The sequence below is a fragment of the Rhinopithecus bieti genome, unplaced genomic scaffold (genome assembly GCF_001698545.2).
Source record: "Rhinopithecus bieti isolate Rb0 unplaced genomic scaffold, ASM169854v2 scaffold_15087, whole genome shotgun sequence".
Lineage (NCBI taxonomy): Eukaryota > Metazoa > Chordata > Mammalia > Primates > Cercopithecidae > Rhinopithecus > Rhinopithecus bieti.
In genome coordinates, this window is record NW_016808547.1 from 221,967 (window position 1) to 244,950 (window position 22,984).

The window sequence follows — 22,984 nt, forward strand, 5'->3', positions numbered from 1 at the left end:
GATCTTTCATAGTAAGATAATTTTATGTTCCTATGTTTTTACAGAATCTCCACTGTGTGATAATTTCTGCACAGGAGCTTTGATGCTGTTTTGATTTTAACCTTCTGTTATTTCTCTTGAATTTGTCTGTAGGTTTGCAAAGATTCATATCAGTGTATCTGAACCTATTATTCCATTCAGAGAAACAATCACAAAACCCCCAAAAGTTGACATGGTCAATGAAGAAATAGGCAAACAGCAAAAAGTTGCAGTCATACACCAAATGAAAGAAGATCAAAACAAAATCCCTGAAGGAATCCAAGTTGACTCTGTTGGACTAATCACCATAACAACTCCCAATAAACTTGCCACGCTCAGTGTTCGCGCCATGCCCCTTCCAAAAGAAGTCACCCAGATTCTGGAGGAAAATAGTGATTTGATTCGTTCTATGGAGCAGTTGACATCCTCTTTGAATGAGGGTGAAAATACTCAGGTCATTCATCAGAAGACCCAAGAGAAAATTTGGGAATTCAAAGGAAAACTAGAGCAACACCTAACAGGGAGAAGATGGAGGAACATTGTTGACCAAATCTGGTCATTTGGCCCAAGAAAATGTGGGCCCAACATACTAGTCAATAAAAGTGAAGACTTTCAGAACTCAATATGGACAGGTCCAGCTGCCAAAGCTTCAAAAGAAGCCAGTAGATACCGAGATTTGGGCAATAGCATTGTAAGTGGCTTCCAACTGGCAACCCTCTCTGGCCCCATGTGTGAGGAGCCTCTCATGGGTGTCTGTTTTATTCTGGAAAAATGGGACCTAAGTAAATTTGAGGAACAAGGAGCAAGTGATCTGGCAAAAGAGGGACAGGAGGAAAATGAAACCTGTTCTGGTGGAAATGAAAACCAAGAGCTACAAGATGGCTGCTCTGAGGCCTTTGAGAAGAGGACATCCCAGAAAGGAGAATCTCCACTCACTGACTGCTATGGACCTATCTCAGGACAGCTAATTGCCACTATGAAAGAAGCATGTCGCTATGCACTGCAAGTGAAACCTCAGCGCCTCATGGCAGCCATGTACACATGTGACATCATGGCCACCGGTGATGTTCTCGGTAAGGAAAAAAAGGTAAAGATAGTAAGAAATGCCCTGAATAACAGTGAAGTCTCCTAGACTCAAAATCTTGTTTTTGAGACAAGGTCTCATTCTGTCACCGCAGCTGGAGTGCAGTGGCACAATCTCCGCTCACTGCAGCCTCTGCCTACCAGGCTCAAGCAGTCCTCTCACCTCAGCCTCCCAAGTAGTTGTGACTACAGGCACACACCATCATGTGCAGCTAAGTTTTTTGTATGTTTTGTAGAGATAGAGTTTCACAACGTTGCCCAGGTTGGTCTCGAACTCCTGAGTTCAAGCGATCCACCCACTTTGGCCTCCCAAAGTGCTGGGATTATAAGCATGAGCCACTGCACCCGGCAGACCCAAAAATCTTAAATTCATTTAGTGTGTTTTGCAGAAGCTATACCATCTTCTGATTTACTAACAAAGTAAGATCTTTGAAAGCCAGATGTCATAAATATTAAAATCTTGAGAGGGGAAAAACCTGACTACTAAAGATCTTTTCTTTTGCAACAAATAGAATCCTTTCTGTAATGAGAGGTCTGCTAAATGAAGTTTAAACTGCTCGTATGTGTTACCATCCAAACCTGTGCCGCATTTTATCTCAAGCAAATAAGCATATCAGTCTGGGTAACCAAAGTTGTTCTGAAAATGATCAAAGAATAAGGCAACATTCTTGTACTCATAACAAAAAAGGGTTTTTGTGAATTCTGGGTCCTTTCTGAAAAAGAAAATTATTTGGGGCTTTAGTCACTACTAACCATTATATCAAATCCTATTCCTGATTTTTTTCTCTTTGGGAGAAGCAGCCTTTAAGATCTCAGGAGATGTGAAGCCCTGGCACTTAGTGGCTCTTTGGACTTTTGACTGATACTAGTTCACTGAGACTTACTTTCTTTACCTATAATGAAGAGGATAATCATACAGATTGTGAAGATTAAAATAACACAATTTTTTTAAATACAGATCCCAGAACAGCACCTGGCACACAGTAGTTCTCTTATTCTCTCAAGATCATGGAACTGTTTCAGTAGTGAAAAGAATATAAAGGAGGATTGAGCCCTGGATGAGAGAGTCGGCCAAATTATTAAGTTTCCTCTAACCCTGAGGCCCTTTGAGTCAATATGTGGTTAATTACATTCTTTTTAGGAAGGTTCTTTTGCTGATTAATTCCTGAAAGCAGAAATTTAAGCTTTTTTTTTTTTTTTTTTTTTTTTGTCCAGAAGAAATTTAGGCTTGCATCACATTAAGGTTTTGTGAGACTAACTGAGCATCAGTAGCAGCATTTGAAAAATAGCTGGGTTAAGGCCAGTGTGCATTGTGAATCAAATCTCCAAATACGGCATGTCATATACAGTGCTTCTCAACCTTATTTGAATACAGCATTCATATTAACAGCTATGGAATCTGTAGATTTGTTTGGGAAACACCAATCTAGACTATTCTCAGATACTATTTTTCATTTTCATTGAGAATTTTCTTAATTTAAGAAGGCGGAAGTAAGAGTTAAAAATCAAGAAATCTTAATCCCTCACATCTTTGAAGAAGACCTAAGAGCTTTTCTCCAGTCTCTCCTACCCCGACAAATGCTTATACCACCACTATTTGAAGACTTCTGTTGATGGGCAGTGCACAGCCAGCTTCATGATTTAATGGTGTTTTTTCCTATATTGAGCAAAATATTGGTCACCTGTTACTTTCCAATCATCTGTCTTCCATGCAATAACACTTCTATGTATTTGAAGGAAATCATTAGTTTTCTAGTTTTATATCCAGGAGAAAAACTCTCCAAATCCTTCACCTATTTTTCTGTTATGATTTCTGTATCCTTTCACCATTTCAGTTGTTGTCTTTTGGACATAATTTATTGGGTCAGCATCCCTCTTAAAGCAACTGTATTTGAACACAGCACCTCACATACCCTCCAACCAGTAGAGAACACGTCTGTGTCTACACTGTTACCTCCTACGTGAAATACAACATTCTTCTTTTAATGAAATTTAGCAATTACATCTTCTCATTAATTCATGTGAGAAGTCAAATCAATCCCATTTCTTTTTTTTAAAAAAAAGTTATGTTTTCCTATTCTGTTCCCCAAAGAGCAGAATCAAATTTTTGGTAATTGACTAGACTATAGAAATTATGTAGTTGTATGAACTCCTATATTTTATGTGTGAGTACTGAGTCTATATACTTAATTTTTTTCTTAAGTTATGTAACATAATTCATGTTACAACAGTTTACAGGAGAAAAATTTTAATGGCAAGAAAAAGAAGTCACATCATCACCATCTTAACACATTGATTTCTTACTCATTTTTTTCATGTGTCCTTGTCTGATGAGAAATAAAACTCAGGTAGAAAATCAAATGTTTTGATGAAGTTAAGGTCCTTTACATCTTCAACAGTCCCTGATAATTGGTAAATTATCAGCTTACCAATCATGTTAAAAAAAAAAAAAAGGTTAGGTTAATGTTTTGTATTAGAAAGTCCCTGTTGTCTCCCAAGATTTACCTCATACTTGTATAAACATGAACAAATGCCTATAATGCTTCTTTAAAATGCTACAGAAAAATAGCATATGGCTTTCTAGTCTGCAATTTACGGAACCCAGTGTTTATATCCTCAAAAAGTTTAGTCATTATTTACCTTTTTCCTGTAGTCTGGTACCTACCTTACTATTTCTAATTTCTCAAAAGGGCAGATTCTCGTAACATTGTGAGATATAATTCTGGTCCTGGAGACTTGAACTCATTTAAGAAGGCTAAGTACTTAGTCATCAACTTCTGAGCTATCCTGAACTTCAGTGTTCTCCCACTTCAGCTTGTTCCCCTTGCTGTAGTTTGTTCACCATTCTCCTTACTGAAGAGAATGATAGGTAACATAGGTATTGTGAACCCCTGTTTTCTTGCTATCCTCTGTAACATGATTCTGGTTTCTGTAAGTTGTACACAAGACATGTCTCCTTATTTTGAAAATATAGGTTGAGAATCCCAAATGTGAAAATCCAAAATCCCAAATGATCTAAAATTTGAAACTTCTTTTTTTTTTTTTTTTCTGAGATGGTGTCTCACTCTGTCACCCAGCCTGGAGTGCAATGGCATGGTCTCGGCTCACTGCAACGGCCACCTCCTGGGATCAAGCAATTCTACCACCTCAGCCTCCTGAATAGCTGAGACTACACACGTGTGCCACTACACCGGGCTAATTTTTGTAGTTTTAGTGGAGACGGCATTTCACTATGGTGGACAGGTTGGTCTCGAACTCCTGACCTCATGATCTGCCCGTCTCAGCCTCCCAAAGTGCTGGAATTACAGGTGTAAGCCACCGGGCCCAGCCTGAACTTTTTAATTTGAGATGCTCAAACAGTATATAATGCATATATACCAAAATCTAAAACAATGAAAAATCTAAAACACTTCTGGTCCCACTCATTTTGGAGAAGAGATATTCAACCTGTATTGGAAAAAGCTCTTTGCACTGTCTTTAGCTCTTTTACTTTGGTACATACACTCAGCTTGTTCTGATTTTGAGCATCTTGGACATGCTACTGATCCACCTGAGTTGGTATCCTCTTCTTCCGTCTACTGTGCATGTCCTCTTAAAATACGGGTTGGGGAGGGGCTTTCTTCCTTTTACTGTCATTGTAATCATTCGTGATTGATTTCTTTTAGACTCTCTTATTATTCTGCAAAGGAATTTTATTTTAGGGTCTGTTATCCTAGAACCCATGGTGTCATGGTGTGTATTAGTTGTATTTTTTTTTTTTCTGTGTTTGAAATGGTCTTTCCTTTTTTCCTTTTTTTCCTGTCCTCTATTGCCCCAGCTGGACTGCAGTGGTGCGATCTCAGCTCACTGCAGCCTTCTTCTCCCAGGTTCAAGCAATTCTTCTGACTTGGCCTCCGAGTAGTTGGGATTACAGGCATGCGCCACCACACCCAGCTAATTTTTTTTTTTTTTTTTTTTTTTTTTTTTTTTTTTTTTTTTTTTTTTGTATTTTTAGTAGAGATGGGGTTTTGCTGTTTGGCCAGGCTGGTCTCGAACTCCTGGCCTCAAGTGATCTGCCCATCTCGGCCTCCCAAAGTGCTGGGATTACAGGCATGAGCCACCACACCCGGCCAAAATGATCCTTTCTGAAGTCCAGGGCCCGCATAGGTCTGTGCCTATCCTTTCTCTCAAGATAATGGGAACATGTATTTCCTCCCAAAATAATGGGAACACCTGTTTTCTCCCCAGATTGCCATCTCTTCTACATTATTCATTTGGAGTGGCATTTGTCCTTTGTTTTCTGAGAAGATGAATGTTCAGTACAACACGTGAAGCCAGAATCAGCTTTTGGTGTTTATCAGACTGAATTCCTAGCAGAGTGTTGAGTCACCCCTGTTGAGTCACCACTCTGTGTTCATTTTCTCATTTCTATTAGGAAATCACCACCTGGACACAGCATGTGACCAGGCCACCCTAGGATAATACCTCAAAATATCATTTGTCATCCTATCCTTATATTTTTATCCTGGCACTCCCCACCTGGCCATCAGAGTCAGTTCTGCCACTTTCCAGGAAGAAATATGTATTTTAACCCTCTCTCTCTGGAGCAAAGGATCATTTTGACTTGCCTCACCCAGGTACAAATGTCACTGTATTGGGCCTCACTGCCCTCTAAGAAGCCCCATTTATTTACCCTCTGTGTGGCAACTGTGTGTATGTGGGTTGGTATGCAGTCTCTGTACCATTGTCACTGGTCAGCTGTCTTAATGCTTTGCCCCTGAGACCAACCAACTACCACATCCACTGCCTTAAAAGAAGTTACATTTGGAGACAGTCTGGCTTTTTTTTTTTTTTCTCTCTCTCTCAAATTGATTTGAAGTCCTCTTGCTTAGACTGGAGAATCTCCTCTGAGGCCTGTTTTCTTTTTGTTTTTGAGGGGCTCTTTTATATTGATAACCAATTTCTAGTGTCCAGGGTCTATCAATGCAGTCAGCTGTTCACTTGTGTTTTCCTTTTTCTTTCTAAATCAACACCTTCAATTGGAAAGAAATGAAAAGAACTTCTGTGTTCCTAAGGCCTTTTGCTTCCTGTCTGGATATTTAGAGATCTTCTGAGAAGACTTCAGACTTTGCTGACTATTGTTTTGATTCTCTAAGAATCGGCACTAGTTGATTTCAGGTCTTTTTTATTTAGCAAAATGAATTTCCTTAGTCTTTTTTTAAAACTTAGTTTTTTCTACATAGATTGTTAAAACAAGAAATCCTTCTATAAATGGATAGACTTGCATATGGTCAAAATGGGACATTTTGTAGGAAAATAATCTCAAAATCATTTTGTCCGGGGAAATAATTTCAGGAAAATGCCCTTCTATACTTCTAAAATCCACTTTTCTAAAGATGTGGTTTAGTATCATTTTTTACCCATGAAATTTCCCTGTAATTAACTTGATTATTGTTGAGCTTTTACCTGCTTGTCATTGAATTCTTTTTGTATTTTTTCCTTCTAATCTGTTAACCTTTTTTTTTGCTCTTCATTTTTTAAAATCTTTGGTAATAACTTCACATTTTAAAATACTTATTTTGTTAGATAGTACTAGTTAAGGGTTTTTTGGGTTTTTTTTTTTTTTTTTTTTTTTTTTTTTTTTTTTTGAGATGTAGTTTCGCTCTTGTTGCCCAGGCTGGAGAGCAATGGCACCATCTCGGCTCACTGCAACCTCCACCCCGCTGGGTTCAAGCAATTCTCCTGGCTCAGCCTCCCAAGTAGCTGGGATTACAGGCACGCGCCACCATGCCTGGCTAATTTTTTGTATTTTTAGTAGAGATGGGGTTTCACCATGTTGACCAGACTGGTCTCAAACTCTTGACCTCAGGTGATCCACCCAGCTCGGCCTCCTAAAGTGCTGGGATTACGGGCATGAGCCACCACACCCAGCCTAGTTAAAAGTTTTAATTACAGCTATGATTATTGTAGTTCTTCCTTTTATTAAATTTTATTTTGAATAATTTTAATTTTATGGGTATGTAGTAGGTATATTTATGGAATATATGAGATATTTTTAATCTTTTTACACATAGGAATAAATGCCAATGTTGTTGGAACACATGTACTTTATCAGAAACATTCTTAATAAGTGTCACTGTTCACTTTTTTTTTCTTTTTTTTGAGACAGAGTTTCACTCTTGTTGCCCAGGCTGGAGTGCAACAGTGCGATCTCGGCTTACCGCAACCTCCACCTTACGGGTTCAAGCTATTCTCCTGCCTCACCCTCCCTAGTAGCTGGGATTACAGGCATGTGCCAGCACGCCTGGCTAATTTTATATTTTTAGTAGAGATGGGGTTTCTCCGTGTTGGTCAGGCTGGTCTCAAACTCCTGACTTCAAGTGATCCACCCGCCTCAGCCTCCCAAAGTGCTGATATTATAGGCGTGAGCCACTGTGCCCGGCCTCGCTGTTTCCTTTTTTCTCCCCCTTTTTTGAGATGGGGTCTCACTCTGTCACCCAGCTGGAGTACAGTGGCACGATCCCAGCTCACCGCAGCCTCTGCCTCCCGGGTTCAAGCGATTCTCCTGCCTTAACCTCCGGAGTAGCTGGGACAACAGATGCACACTACCACACCCAGCTAATTTTTGTATTTTTGGTAGAGACAAGGTTTCACCATGTTGACCAGGATGGTCTCCATCTCCTGACCTCATGATCCTCCTTCCTCGGCCTCCCAAAGTGCTGGGATTACAGGCGTGAGCCACCCGCCTGGCCTTTAAACCTTTTCTTATTCTATACTTAGGGTTCTTTTTACATTTCCTCAACATTTTGTAATTCAATTCAACAAAGATTTAATGAGCTGCATGTGCCAATACTGTGTTAAACATGATTCCTGCTTTGAGAGATAAGGTGACAAAGCTTAATTATATAAAATAATTGGAAAGTAAAATACAGTTGAATTTAGTGCACAAACATGGTTTTCTAGGGAAGCTTTAAGAGAAATTGGGATTAGCAAAATTTGAAACAGTAGGTCTCTGGAAATGGGCTTTGATTGATGAAATAAGTTTGTATTCAGCAACTTAGTATTAAGTTGGCTTTCTTTATACCATAGCACATTGAAGACTACTATTAAGCCTAAAGTAAACTCATTTCTAGTTGGTTTTATAGGAACTGCTGTTCAGCATGACCTTCCTTTTTTTTTTTTTTGTTTTGGAGACAGGGGCTCACTCTGTCACCCAGGCTAGGAAGAACAGTGGCGCAAACATGGGTCACTGCCACAGCCTCAACCTCCCAGGCTCAAAGCGCTCCTCCCACCTCAGCCTCCAGGAACCACAGGCATGCCACTATGCCCTGCTAACTTTTTAATGTTTGTGGAGACGGAGTCTCACAATGTTGCGCAGGCTGGTCTCCAGCAGCTTGACCTGTCAAATCCTGGACACTTGATTGGTTTAACACAATTTTCATTTCGGGTCCTAGCCAGGCATTGCTAGCGTATGCCTATAGTCCCAGCTGCACGGCTGAGGCAGGAGATCGCTTGAGCCCAGGAATTCAAATCTAGCCATGGGAACATAGCAAGACCCTCTGTCTAAAAAATAAAAAAATTGGGGTCCTTGCCCAGTTATCTTGACCGTGTCACAGTATTTATTACCTGCCAACTTCATGTCCACTTTGGATTTGATCATTATGCCTTCTTTTTTAAGTCACTGATTATAATAGAACACAGAGTTGCTAGCAGACTCACTAAGGACCATTTTCCAGAGTGGGTTTGACCTGTTAACATCAATTATCTATAAACTTGTAGCTGATCTATCTATGTAGTAGCAACCAGCCTACATTCCCCACTGTGTCTGCAGCATGCTTTATCTCCTATTTGATTGAAGCGCATCTGTATCCTGTCAACCATGTTGGTCTGATTCAGAAGTCATAGCTCTGTGACAAAAGGAAAAGGTTAGTGTGACCTGGTGTATAAGAATAAGTACCTACCAATTTATTTGTATGTGTTTTTTTAATTAAAGTTATTGCAGAAGTGTTACCAACAATAACGAATCACAAGGTGAAGAAAGCTCTTTCTCCTTGGAATCCAACTTTATTTCCCATTTCCTTTTACAGCGCTTGTCCGTAATAGTACATTTTGCATAGCTGTAACCTTATGATAGAAATAATTTAATATTTTGCTTTTTAGGTTTATTTATTTTATAGGCATGCTTTCATTTGGCTACTTAGAATTCGTAATTTTCATTTTAACCTCTGCATGTAATCTTATCAATTGGATGTGATATAGTTTACTTAACTATCATTCTGAAATTGGAAATTTGCATTGTTTCCTGATTGTTTACTGTTAAAGAAAACGTTACTGTGAACAGCTACTCCCTTTCCTAAATTCTGGAAAAAACAACATACCTTTAATTGCCAAACTTCCAGCTTTCAAGACTGTAGAATCTACAGGTTAATCTTAATATTATGGAAGAAGAAAATGTATATATGAGAATCCATAAGGCCGTAAAAGAACAGATAATGTTCACCCAAATGGTAAAGAGATTTTTTTTAGCTTGGGTATCAGAGAAGACTTCATGGAACTAGTTATTTTTGAATGGGCCTTGAATGATGAAAAGGATTTGAATATAGCGTTGGACTAAGAGTATTCTAGGTTGAAGAAACTATGAGCTCAGAGTTGGCAAAACCTCAAATGTGTACTGTGGACAGTGAGTGGTATACCTTGGCTTAGAGTACAGAGGCTGTACCCTGTGTACTCTAGAGTCTGGCAGTTAGAGAAGCTGAAGGGGGGTGGGTTACTGCCTTGAATACAGGCTGAGATATTTATAGTGTAGTCATTAATAGTTGAGCCCTGATCAGAACTGTTTCAATTGATTAAGCTTTTTGTTGCTGTTTTTTTCCTTGATGAATTCCTCTTCTCTGGTTCCTTTCATATAGTAGGGTACTCTGGTACCTCCCTCTTTCGCTTCCTTCCTGCCTCCATCCCTCCCTCCCACGGGGTCCTGCCTAGTCACCCAGGCTGGAGTGCAGTGGCACAATCGTAGCCCACTGCAGCCTCCAACTCCTGGGCTCAGATGATTCTCCTGCCTTAGTCCCATAGCTACTAAGGTACTAGCTACTTAGTGCCTTAGTACAGATGCACACCACTACACCTGGCTAATTTTTAAATTTTTTGTAGAGACAAGGTCTTCTTTTATTACCTAGGCAGGTTTCAAACTCCTGGTCTCAAGTGTACCTCCCACCTGTGCCTCCCAAAGTGCTAGTATTACGGTGATGAACCGCTATACTCAGCCAACTCTGATCTTTATTTAAGTGACTGAACTAACGAGTGATCATGATGGAACAAATATCCAATGGAAAGGGTCTGAACGTATTTGCAGTCAAGGGCCACATGATCAGAAATTCTTATTGATATGGCTATGTTAATTTCTCAGTGATAACAGTGGCACATTTAGGGTCTTTGAATGCATCCAAGCGTTGGACACACCTATCATGAGAGCCAAGTGTATTTGGAAGGTTTTATTATAGTATTTTCCACTGTGCCCCAGTATCAAGATACAGTTTTCATGGAATTAAAATTGAATGGATCAAAATTACATGTTAACTACATTCAGTTTCAATTACAATTATTGATCTAAGCCTGCTGGCATGACCCATGCAGCAGCAGTCAGTCAGCTTGTCCCCACTGGTCCCTTGTTCATGGTCTGTTGGCCCCACTTTCCTCATTCTTTTTAACCCCTGGTGTTTTATTGTTGTGTATTGACTTCCGTAGACTACCTTCAAACGTTTCTTTTTTTTTTTTTTTTTGGAGACCAAGTCTCGCTCTGTTTCCCAGGTTTGAGTGCGATGGCACAATCTCAGCTCACTGCAATCTCCACCTCCCAAGTTCTCCTCCAAGCGATTCTCCTGCCTCAGGCTCTGGAGTAGCTGGAATTACAGGCATGCACCACCATGCTCAGTAGTTGAGAAGCAGTTGGAATGGGGAGAGTGGAGTTGCCTTTTGAACTAATTTTTGTAGTTTTAGTGGCGATATGGAGAACATATTGGCCAGGCTAGTCTCGAACTCCTGACCTCAAGTGATCCTCCCGCCTCAGCCTCCCAGAGTGCTGGGTTTACAGGTGTGAGCCACTGCTCCTGGCTCTTAAAACGTTTCTTCAAATGAGATAGGGGAGTAAAGATTACTAGTTCACACATGTTAGGTGTTATGGTAAGTTTTTTTTATATATATCTCAAATAATATATAACTAAAAGGGATCACTAATGAAAATAATAATTATTCTGCTGTTTTGGGAGCTTTTCAGACTGTACTTGAAGTATTGTTTTCATTTCCAGGTACCAAATACCAAGAGGGATGTAGATAAATCATAGTAGTTCAAATAGTTCAAGTAGGCCACGATAAAACAGGAAATACAGGTGTAGTCACTGCAAGATTGGCCTGGAAAAGTGAAGACAAGATAGCTGTCTTTGAGTAGCTTACAGGATAATTTGTGGGAGAGGGATTAAACTTGTCACATGTGATAAAAACTAGGACTGATTGTCAGAAACTTCAGGGGAACATATTTGGGACTCAAGAATTCTCTAGCTGTTATGGTTATCCAAAGATGGTATGGGCTGCCCTGGGAGGAAGTGAGTTTTAGAGTATACAAGGAGAGCTTAAACAGCTACTTTGGTAGAACTTCTTGACCCTCAAGTTTCCTTCTATCCCACTGTTGTGTGATTCTGTAACTATGAGGTTTCTGGTATGAATGATGGGGAAATGGTTGGAATAGGGAGAGTGGAGTTGCCTTTTGAAGTGGATAATAAATTCTTGGATGTGTTAATTTTTTTTTTTTTTTTTTGAGACGGAGTCTTGCTCTGTCACCCAGGCTGGAGTGCAGTGGCCGGATCTCAGGTCACTGCAAGCTCCACGTCCCGGGTTCACGCCATTCTCCTGCCTCAGCCTCCCAAGTAGCTGGGACTACAGGTACCTGCCACCTCGCCTGGCTAGTTTTTTTTTTTTTGTATTTTTTAGTAGAGACGGGGTTTCACTGTGTTAGCCAGGATGGTCTCGATCTCCTGACCTCGTGATCCGCCCATCTCGGCCTCCCAAAGTGCTGGGATTACAGGCTTGAGCCACCACGCCCGGCCAGATGTGTTAATTTTAAAAGGAAGTTGGCTCTCACAGCAGAGATGCCCTGGCATCCATTGTAAAGTGGTATTGGAGATCCAAGGAGAGGCCTGGCTTAGATAAGATGGTCTTAGGAGTCCCAGGCATAAAATTAGTTTAAACCACACAAATTATAAATTAGTTGGCTTGCTGAGTAGAGAGTTTGTTCAAAGAGTATGAAGCTTCAAAGAATATCCATAAGAAGTAGTTCAGGAGATACTGAAATAAAGAGAATGATGGTCAGAAGGCCAGGAGTATAAGGAGAATAATACTAAGATTGGAGACAGTTGACAGAGGAGATACTAATCAGTGGCTTCAGATACCACAGAGAAATCACAGAGAATGAAAATTGAGAAAAAAAGCATTTAGGTTAGGAATATGAAAATTATTGTGTAATTTCAAGGAAGCAGTTTTCTGGAGCACAGGAGAGCCTAGATGTTAACGAAAGAGCACATAGTGAAGAAATGAGAAGCTACCTGTTTAAGAGATGTGAGGAAGCAAGGAAGGAGAAAATGTAATAGCTAGCTGGGGAAGTAGACAAGAGGAAAGGGGGTACCTTTCATTACGAATGGAGTGTTAAGTTGTTTGTTTTTAAGCTAAACCTAAACATGGTGAAGGCTTATCAGAGAGTTTAGTTTTTTTTTCCTTGAGGCCTTGTGACACAATAGATTTTCTGCCATTTGTTTCCTATTACCCTTCCTAATAACCGCCACTAGGGGGAAATCTGAATCAGAGAGAAAAGTTTGGGAGTCAGACAGTTTGGCTTTGTGTCCTCAGTTTCTAGTTTAAAAAATAAATAAATAAAGGTGAGTGGGTCGTGGACACTCCAGACTCATCACCTTGGCAGTTAGGAGAGTAGGGTCCAGGACTCAGTGGTGGTCAAAGGATACTTTAGCTCTGCTTAACAGCAGTCTTGTAAATGTTTAAGGATAATATATGCAATAGATCACTTATGTAACTAAAATTATTTTTTAGGCAGCAGGTGAAAGAGGAGGCTTTAGTGAGAGTATCTGCTGGTTACATGATTGTCTTTGATTTTCAGTGTATCTCTATTCTTTGCAGGGTCTCTTCTCCTTACTAGTTGAAAGAATATATTGCATTCCCAGAGACACTCATACAGAACACCAGTCAGAGGGGAAGATGTTTCCCTCCTGAGTGTGAGGCAGAATTGTGCCTAAAGACGAATTAAAAGAGTCATCCCAGAGAATTTGCTAGTGGAATTCTTGTGCTGTGGCACTAGAAATTGTTACCAGACCTTAAAGATTCCAAACCTATCAGTTTTCAGGGGAATAAAACACTTAATACTCATGCCACTTAAATATTACCAGTTTAAGAAAACTATGAGCAAATATTTATGTGTGTGGTTTTAATTTTTGGTATAAAAATGCCAGTTGCTTCCCTACTAAGCCCAAATAGCCTATGCCATCTTAATTATCATTGGCATATCAATAAGGTCTCATAATTATTAAAATATTTTAATATTTAATAAACTTTAACAAAGCCCAGTCACACTCATATCATTGCATTTTAGACCCAAAGATAGCTCATAGGTGAAACCACATTGAAAGGTCCTTTTACAAATCTCCCTCTTCTCATGCTGTTTTGTGGAGTTTGTCTATGAGCAGCAGTGCAGTTTGGGGTGATTTAATTTTGTTATTTTTTGTTTCTAATTTTCTAAAATCTCATGCTTTTAAATAAACACTTAAAAGCGTTCATTACTTTTGTAAACCAAAATTATTGAGAACGAATTTAATCATTAGTGGATTGTTACAGAGTATATGGGTAATCATGTCTTGGTGTGGCTCAAGCCATATGACTGATTCATGATTTTAAAATATTTATGATTTTACAGGTCGAGTCTATGCTGTCTTGTCAAAGAGAGAAGGTCGAGTACTTCAAGAAGAAATGAAAGAAGGAACAGACATGTTCATCATCAAGGCTGTGCTGCCTGTTGCTGAAAGCTTTGGTTTTGCTGATGAAATCAGGAAGAGGACAAGTGGCCTGGCCAGCCCGCAACTGGTATTCAGCCATTGGGAGGTAAAAATCCAAGTTCCCATTCATTCCTTTCCTTCTCATCTATGGATCCATTCACTACGGAAGAGGCAAAGAGTAGCAAACAACACAGATAATGCCATTTGGCATTCCTATGGCTCAAATGGACAGAAGAAAGCAAATGGCTTTTTCATCCAGATTGAATGAGCCTGAGATCATCTGTGCTTTTTAATAAACACACACACATATATATACACACACACACTCACTCTCGTTTGTTCTTTTTATTCAATATAAAATTTAAGATGCTGAAAATTTAATCCTTTTTTATCCAAATATATATTTTAGATTTTTAGAAGAAAATCACAGGCCTTTTGAATGTGAAATTTTAAGAATATTTTCTTCTGGGGAAAAAAAAATATTTACAGCATTTAGAGGGGAACAGTTACACTTCTTGCAAGGGGTAGCTTTAAATTATTATGTATTGTGTATTCTTCAGTCCCCATTATGGAGATTCAAGGTTTCCATGGCTTTCAGGTGTTGTGGAATGAGAATGGAATGAAACGGCTATTCAGAACCCTTCATTGTCAGTGTAGGTAAAGGTAGATGAAAAGGCAAACCTTATCTGTAATCAGAAAGGAAAACTTAACAGATCCACATTGCTGGGGGGAGAAGGAAAGATTGTGAACACACTATTGTAAGTTAGAGAAAAAATAATAACAAGAGGTAAAGGTAAGGTCAGACCAGCCATCCTGAACATATCCGTAAAGTAGACGTTAACCAGCTAAGAAGAAGGACATTCAATTAGAAGGTGCTGCATGAGAAAAGGCTGGTAAAAGCAAACTGCAGGGCATGTGCAAAAAACAATTTGCTTTTCAAGAAAAAGCCTAAGGTCAGGAATCAAATTGTAAACTCAAGCATGTAAGTAGAAAGATTGTTTTAAGAAAGCAGTTTTTGTTGTTGTTTACAGAGAATTGAAATGACTTCACATTATTCCCTTTTACCATGAAGGCTTGTAAGGTAATGGAAGTAGCATTGACTTTGGAGTCAGAAAGTCCTGGTTTCAAATATTCTTCTACTTATTTGGACAAATCATGGACCCTCCCTGAGTTTTCCTCACCCCTAGGTCAAATATGTAACCTAGTGCCTGACATTGTGGCTGACCAGCCCTTGCCGATGCGAAGATTATTTCCTTGTAGATCATTCTCTGAGTCTATACCACATTCCTTTTGGCTTGCTCTCAGCAGTGTGGCATTCATTGCACGGGGCTTCACACAGATAATCCGTGGTTTTTTTTCTTAAACTCTATTTCAGCAAAACTCATGATTTAGCTTCAATGCTAAGCTGTTATCTTTCTCACTTTCTTTAGCCTGATGGGTCCGTTTTTCCAGAACACTTTAAGAAGAGTTTAAATTTAGAAGAGAATGGAGAATGAGAATAATTGAGGGAGAACTTTCTTTTTAAAACAAAATTTATAATCAAGTGAATCAGTGAAGTAAAGAAGGGTGGCACTTTAGAAAAATTGACTTTGGACGGGGCAAATTTGATTTGAATTCAACAAGTTCATATCATCTAAACTGATGCAAGTGAAGTTGTTAGTCGAGAGCACTCCATTGTGTCTGCTTTTCCTCTTTTTTTAAAAAAAAAAAGTCACATTCTTAATGTTTGGCAGAACCAAGGTTAATACTATGATTTAGGTTACATTTTTTTGGTCAGTACAAACTCTAGGTTTTAACAGTAATTTACTATGAATCTTTCCTTGACTTTTGCATGTTTCTCTGAAAACTTAATGGTGTTTTGATGGTTTTGCTGGCTTATCATATCTGATGAGATATTGCTGAATTTCATTATGTAGAAAACAGTACCCACCAAACATTTGTTTTTTAATTCCTGTGCTTGTGGGTAGTAATTTCTCATTTATCCAAAATTCTAACTTTTTAGTTTTGGTTTTGGTTTTGGTTTTCGGCATTCAGCTTTGATATAAGAACACAAACCAAGTGAGAAATATAAGGGATGGGTTTTAAAAGGCAGTGCCTGAAAAATAGGAACTATGTCTGTAGTGTAAATATATTACTGATGGCTCTAATGAAAACATCATTACAACATCCTCTACCACAGGTTTTAGTGACCAGATGTGTGATTGCAAAGCAATACAGCTAAATGATATTTAGAACTAGAGAGATTCAGTCCACTTCGACCTAATGACCTTGAGAGGGAGAATGCTTTCTTCATTGGCATTACCATTGCTGCAAACTGCCCTCAGAATTAACAAGTCATGCTTCTGAATATCTCAGAGATGAGAAGTCCATCGCATGAAGATGGCCTTGATTAACACTTGTGCATAAAACTGGGTTATAGTATGTTTGCTCAGAACAAAGAGGATATAGGTTAAGTAATCACTGGGATTGTCTGTAAATGCAGATCCCGAATAGGCATTCAAAGCTGTTGAACGGCATCATTATTGGAAGAATGATTCATTTGAATTTGTAGATTCTTTTTTGTTTTAAAATCTCATCATTTTATAGTCAGTCTTATCCTCAAAAGTAATTTTATAAAGCATATTTTTTTAGAAAATGTATGATGTTCCCTTCATTTCTTAGTTGTCTGATATGTTAGGAAGCAGGTAAGACTGCTCTAATAAAGGGATCCCAAAATATAGTGGCTCAAATAAGGCAGAGATTACTTCTCTTTTGAGTCTAGGGAGGCAGACTAGGGCTGACATGTGGCTCACTGTGGTAGGAGCCCAGGCCCCTTCTGGCTTGCTGCCTTTCTCAACACTTGGCTCCCATTGATTGTCCACAGTGGCTGTTCTACCTCCCCCATCACATCTGCATTCCAGCCAATAAGAATAGGGATGAGGAAGAGTAAGATATACTCCTTCCCTTTAAGGACACAAACTGAATCTTGCACACATTACTTCACCCTCATCCCAATGCCCAAAACCAGTCATCTGACCACATCTAACAAGGCCCCACCTAAGAAGGAGGCTGGGAAGTGTAGTCTTTAGGTCTATGGCCTGTTGTCTGTTTTGATAAATAAAATTTGTTAGAATACAGCTGTACCCAATCATGTATGTATTTTCTATGGCTGCTTTTAAGCAGAGTAAAGTAGCTGTGATAGAAATAATATATGGCCTGCAAAGTTTAAGATATTTACTGTCTAGCTCCTTATAGGAAAAGTATGCCTCCACCTTCCACCTTCTGAACCTAGGTGGCTATAAGCCTACCTGAAATATCTATTACCAAAGAAAGGTAGAGAATGGATGTTTAGGAACAACTAGTATAAAAACAGCAAGATTTTACCAAATAGGCAGTTTTTGTTACCTGAAAGCCTTGATGGTTGTCCGTCTCCTTTATCCTTCAGAAATTAAAAAAAAAAAAAAATCTTAAAATTGATCTTACACATTTAATACTTTTAAAAAATATTACTTTCTGACTTAGCTACATCTTGTTATTAAAATAAGTCTCTTAATAACTTGAGAGAAAATATTCTCAAGAAAAGTTTTGCCCCAGTTTTGTACCATCCTTCTGCCACATCCTTGCCACCTGTCATGGTCCTGTTCCCAAAAGCTTCAAATTTTTGAAATCTTAAAAACTACATTATAATTAAATGTCATTGATCTGATGTTTTTTGGCTGTCTTGGTTTTTCCCCCATAGTTAGGTTTAGAAATAACACAGTTGTTGAGATATGGCTTCTCACTCCAAGGCACTTCTTTTCATTTGTATTCTACCACACCATATAATTTACAATCAAGAGCTTTTGAGAGAAAGTGCTTCAAAAAATAGAGAAAATAAAATTACAGGCATTTTTCCATGAGGAAACCTTTGAAGTCAGCAATCTCATAATTTCTCTTTCTATGTTTTACCCTTCTATGAAAAAGGAAGAAAAGGAGCTAATAACAGACACAGAAAGAAAAAATATTACCAACCAGTGCTGTTGTACATATATGTCAGCATAACCTCAAGATTTGCCACTTATTACTGAGATTACCCTGAGGGGTGGGCTAAAGTTCATACCGGGTGAAGTGATTACAATACCACCAAACAAGTTTATTTTGGACATGGTATTTTCCACCTGCCAGCAGTAATCATAGTGAAAACTGGGCAAAAAATTGAAATGGAGCACCCAGAGTTTTCCTTCTAGGCTTTCTTTTCCCTTAATGCCTAGGGCAACAGTTTGCACTTGGGTGCCTTCTTATGATTCGAAAATGGCATCCCCTTCAGGCTGTTGAGTTGCAAAACTACATTCTTACTCTAGGCCACTGAATTCTGGGTGAGGAAGTGAGGGAAAAAAAGAAAAAAAAAAAAACACCTTTTTCTTCAGTGGAAAAAAAGAAAAAAAAAAAAACACCTTTTTCTTCAGTTTGATATCAAGCCCCTCTCTGTGGCCTGGAGGGGCCTTTCTGTAGAGCACAAGCTGGACAACCATAAAAGGGTAGCTTTTTCTTTGCTCCACTAAGGAAATTCAAAACCAGCCTCAAGCTCTCTAGTGTTACTCCATCTCCCCTGTCCTCAGAGTTCGTTGGGCGTGTTGAGGCAGGTGGCTTCAGGCTCTCCACACAGATGCAAAAGTAGTGAAGATGTCTTCATCTAGTCATATGTTATTAGAACTTTTAACATTCCATCCTTACAAATAGGAGAACCCAGGTATAAATGATTGGAAATAAGTTGCCCAAGATCGCACAGCTAAGCGAGTAGAGAACTGGCATTGAAGGGAAACTGCCTGGCTCCAGAGCCAGTGCAGTTAACCCTCACACCACGTTCACTCTGGCCTCAGTGCCTGCTCCTCGATTCAGTGAAGTGCCAACCCCCTACTCCTCACTCTGTGGGTTTGATTCCAGACAGACTCACTTGGTTCTTCTCACTCATTGCATTCTCTCTGCCTGTTTCCTCACATATGAGGAACAGACCCCACCCCTCTCACCCTGTCCTCCCACCAGCAAAGCAGAATAACCAATTCTGAAAATAGTTTGTGTTTCTTACAAATGTTGAGAATTTTACCTTCAGACAAAAGAGAATGATAACTTGTGGCCGGGTGTCTTAAAAAAAAGTGTTAAAAAAATTAACAATAGTTTTTTTTTTTCATAGGAAAAAATTACCAAAAAATATATTACCAAACATATGTTTTTACCAAAAAATATGTTCAAGGAGGTCCTATGCGCCATTCACCCCTCCTTCCCCAATGTTACCATCTCTTATAGTACATTGACATTGATACACCCATAGCGCTTGTTCGGGTTTCACCAGTTATAATATACGCACTTGACTTAGCTAGTACCATTGTGCAATTTATGTTTGGCTAAACTCAGTCTTCATGGCAGTCTGCAAACATGGCAAAGGGCAGGCTTTGGAGCCAGACAAATCTAGGATGTGCCAGGTGCCTTACCATATGACTTTCATATATCTTCTTCAGTCTTCACAACAACCCTGTATCAGTTGATAGATGATGAGTGTTTTCAGCTGCAAGAACCATAATGCCAGAATAGTAATTGTTTAAGCAACTAGGGCTGGTACCATGGCTCAGGAACACCATCAAAGATACAGGCTCCCTTTCTTCTGCTCTGTATATTCATGGGAGTTTGTGCTGTAGTGCTATAGTGCTGTAGTGCTATAGTGTCTGTAGTGCTATAAAAATGTATCACATATGTAGTTTTATGTAATCAAGATACAGAATTGTTCCATTACCACAGGCTCCCTCATGCTTCCCCTACATAGCTACACCTACCTTCACCCTGGGTGGGTGGCTTTTGACCAGTCAGGCTGTTTTGAGTGGCAACCACCTTCCCTCCCTTCCTCCTGCCCAGGCCCTGAGCCCACACTGACTCAGCCCGGCTGGTATCATGGTGACATTGTCTGCTGGTGAATGGTCTAGAATGAGCCTTGCTATCCTAAGCCCAGTGGCTAGTGAATTAGAATTGAGTCTCTGGAACTGCTGTGCCCACAAAATTGTAGCACACACCCTCTAACCCAGAAGAACCCCTTCAGATGGCCAGGTCCACAGGACCGAGCTTCCTCCCCACTCCTCCTTCTTACTGCAGTTTCTCGTCTAAATTCCATCCATTCGCCCTTGTCTGCCATTCTACCTACCCACGCCCCCACCCAATTCCTGGACCTTGTCTCCTTTTCTGCCCCTTGTTGCCAAACCTCTAATGGGGTTCCCTTCAAGACACTGCTTCTGTAGACTTGTTGTCACCCACCAGAATTGTTACTCTAGTGCTGATAATGCCTCTGTGCCCCCCTGGCTGTTCCCACTTCTTACTGTCTGCCCTTTCCTTCAGGGACTCTTTTCTAAAAGATATTTCTAGTTCTTTTGTTGAGTGTCCATGAGATATGTTTTAAAGTCTGTCCAACAGAGGCTTTTTTTGGTTCGCTGATAATGGTTTATTTAACTAGATAAAGACGTGTAGGCTCACACTGGGGCTCCTTAGCACTCTGAAGGACTTCATTGTGTACCGGCAACTGCTGTTGCTGATGCAAAGCCTCTCGTTGGTCTGATTCATGTTCTTCTCTAGATGATCTGGCTTTTCTCTCTGATTTTCTCAGTACCTGCCTCAGTACCAGGACACAGGCAGCTGCTTTGTTTCCAACCTTTGTTCAAGAGCAAGAAGCACAGTTGTGGCTCACACCTCCCATTCTATAGTGTCTAGTAGGTCAGAATCGAGCCTCAGGAGATGCAGGTGCCCACAGATTTCCAGCATTTCAACACTGTCACAAGGGGTGGATTATTTTATTATCTTGGTCCAGACTCAGTGAAGTTTTTCCATCTGAAGACTCTCATCCTGTTCTCTGTTTTTTGGTTTTAGAACTCCTGTTAGATATACCCTGTACATACTTGATGGCTTTTGACTTTCCTTTCAGACTTTTTTTTTTTTTTTCTAATCTCCATCTCTCTGTGCCGTATTCTGTATTCAGGGAAATTTCTTTAAGTCTGTCTTTTTAAAAATAATATACTGAGGTGTGAAATTCATCCAACCTAAAATTGAACCATTTTTTTTTCTTTTGAGATGGAGTTTCACTCTTGTCGCCCAGGCTGGAGGGCAGTGGCGTGATCTCAGCTCACTGCAACCTCCATCTCCCAGGTTCAAGAGATTCTCCTGCCTCAGCCTCCCAAGTAGCTGGGATTACAGGCATGCGCCACCAAGGCTGGCTAATTTTTTGTATTTTTAGTAGAGACGGGGTTTCTCCATGTTGGTCAGGCTGGTCTCAAACTCCTGACCTCAGGTGATCTGCCTGCCTCAGCCTCCCCCAAAATTGAACATTTTAAAGTAAACATTTTGCTGCATTTTTTCCATTCACAATGTCATGCACCCACCACCTCCAAAAAAAAAATTAAAAATTAGCTGGGCATGGTGGCATACACCTGTAATCCTAGCTACTTGGTATGCCAAGGGAGGAGGATCTGTTAAGCCCAGGAGATTGAGGCTACAGTGAGCTATGATTGCGCCACTGCACTCCAGCCTGAGCAACAGAGCAGAACTCTGTCTCTTCAATAAAAAAAATATGTAATAATAGTAAGAGTGTAGTTACATGTGTTGATCTTTCTTGAGGTTGAGGACAAAGGCAAAATATTGATGGCAAAGATATTAACACTCAGATATATCCTAGCAAAAATGAAAGCTTTTAAAATTATATTATTAAAATTAATAGTTTTCTTCCTTAGTGTTATGAACTGGAATTATGAGCAAAGAATAATAATGTATGTTACAAGTTTTATTGACTCTACTTCCATTTGTTCACACCTCCCATGATTTTTCATACTTTTTTTTTTTTTTTTTTTTTTTTAAGATGGAGCCTCACTCTGTCGCCCAGGCTGGAGTGCAGTGGCACGATCTTGGCTCACTGCAACTTCTGCCTCCTGGGTTCAAGCGATTCTCCTGCCTCAGCCTCCCAAGTAGCTGGTACTACAGGCACATGCCGCCCCACCCAGCTCATTTTTTTTTTTTTTATTTTTTATTTTAGTAGAGACAGGGTTTCACCTTGTTGCCCAGGCTGGTCTCGAACTTCTGAGCTCAGGCAATCCGCCTGCCTTGGCTCCCAAAGTGCTAGGACTACAGGTGTAAGCCACCACGCCTGGCCAATTCTTCATACTTACTACCTACCATTCCTAGCAAGCTTAGCTGTTCTTTGCCTAACTTTTTTCGTTAACTAAGACTATATGAATTGGGGAGCTCAGTGAATAAGGTTTGAAATTAAAAATGCCTAACCTTGCACATTCTGTCATCTTCTTTTACAAGATCATTCCCAGTGACCCCTTCTGGGTGCCAACTACTGAGGAGGAGTACTTGCACTTCGGGGAGAAGGCTGACTCTGAGAACCAGGCCCGGAAGTACATGAACGCAGTACGAAAGCGGAAGGGGCTCTATGTGGAAGAAAAGATTGTGGAGCATGCAGAAAAGCAGAGGACACTCAGCAAAAATAAGTAGCTATCTACTATTGGTGGATTCTTTTCCTTATAGTGAATTAAAAGTATCATCAAGGGTTTAATATTGGGAAAATTTCTTTTGCCACATTATCTCTGTTTATTCACTTTTAATAAAGTTGATCCATATAAATATTTTAAAGAGGATGTTAGAGAACATGTTCTCCAAGTGTGTTTTTAATTGGTTCTGGTTCAAGGCAAGAAGTTATAAATATTGCAGTGATGATTTATGACTGCCCTGTGTATAACCCCAGCAGTAAGATGTGTGGTCAGGGCTACCCACTTGGTGGTGGGGAGGTGATGTGCAGACCCACAGTGGGCAGTCTCCTCTGCACTGAGCAGCCACTCCGGGACTCACATTGTTTCTGCCTGTCA

The 22,984-nt window shown here is 39.8% G+C and overlaps 1 protein-coding gene across 4 annotated transcripts in view; it reads left to right on the forward strand.

Moving 5' to 3' along the window:
* Window positions 1-22,762, forward strand: part of EFL1 (elongation factor like GTPase 1) — a 152,532-nt gene extending 129,770 nt beyond the window's left edge. Inside the window, exons 18-20 of one of the 4 annotated variants that reach the window (XR_001888148.1) lie at window positions 133-1,105; window positions 14,051-14,235; window positions 22,425-22,756. Coding sequence is in view for 3 of the 4 variants with exons in the window: in XM_017886863.1 (XP_017742352.1) it covers window positions 133-1,091; window positions 14,051-14,235; window positions 22,425-22,613 (1,333 nt within the window). In the remaining variant the exon portion in view is untranslated. Of the gene's footprint in view, window positions 1-132; window positions 1,106-14,050; window positions 14,236-22,424 lie in introns of all 4 variants that reach the window. The other 3 variants (XM_017886863.1, XM_017886865.1, XM_017886864.1) reach the window with 3 other exon arrangements.
* Window positions 22,763-22,984: the final 222 nt, after the last annotated feature.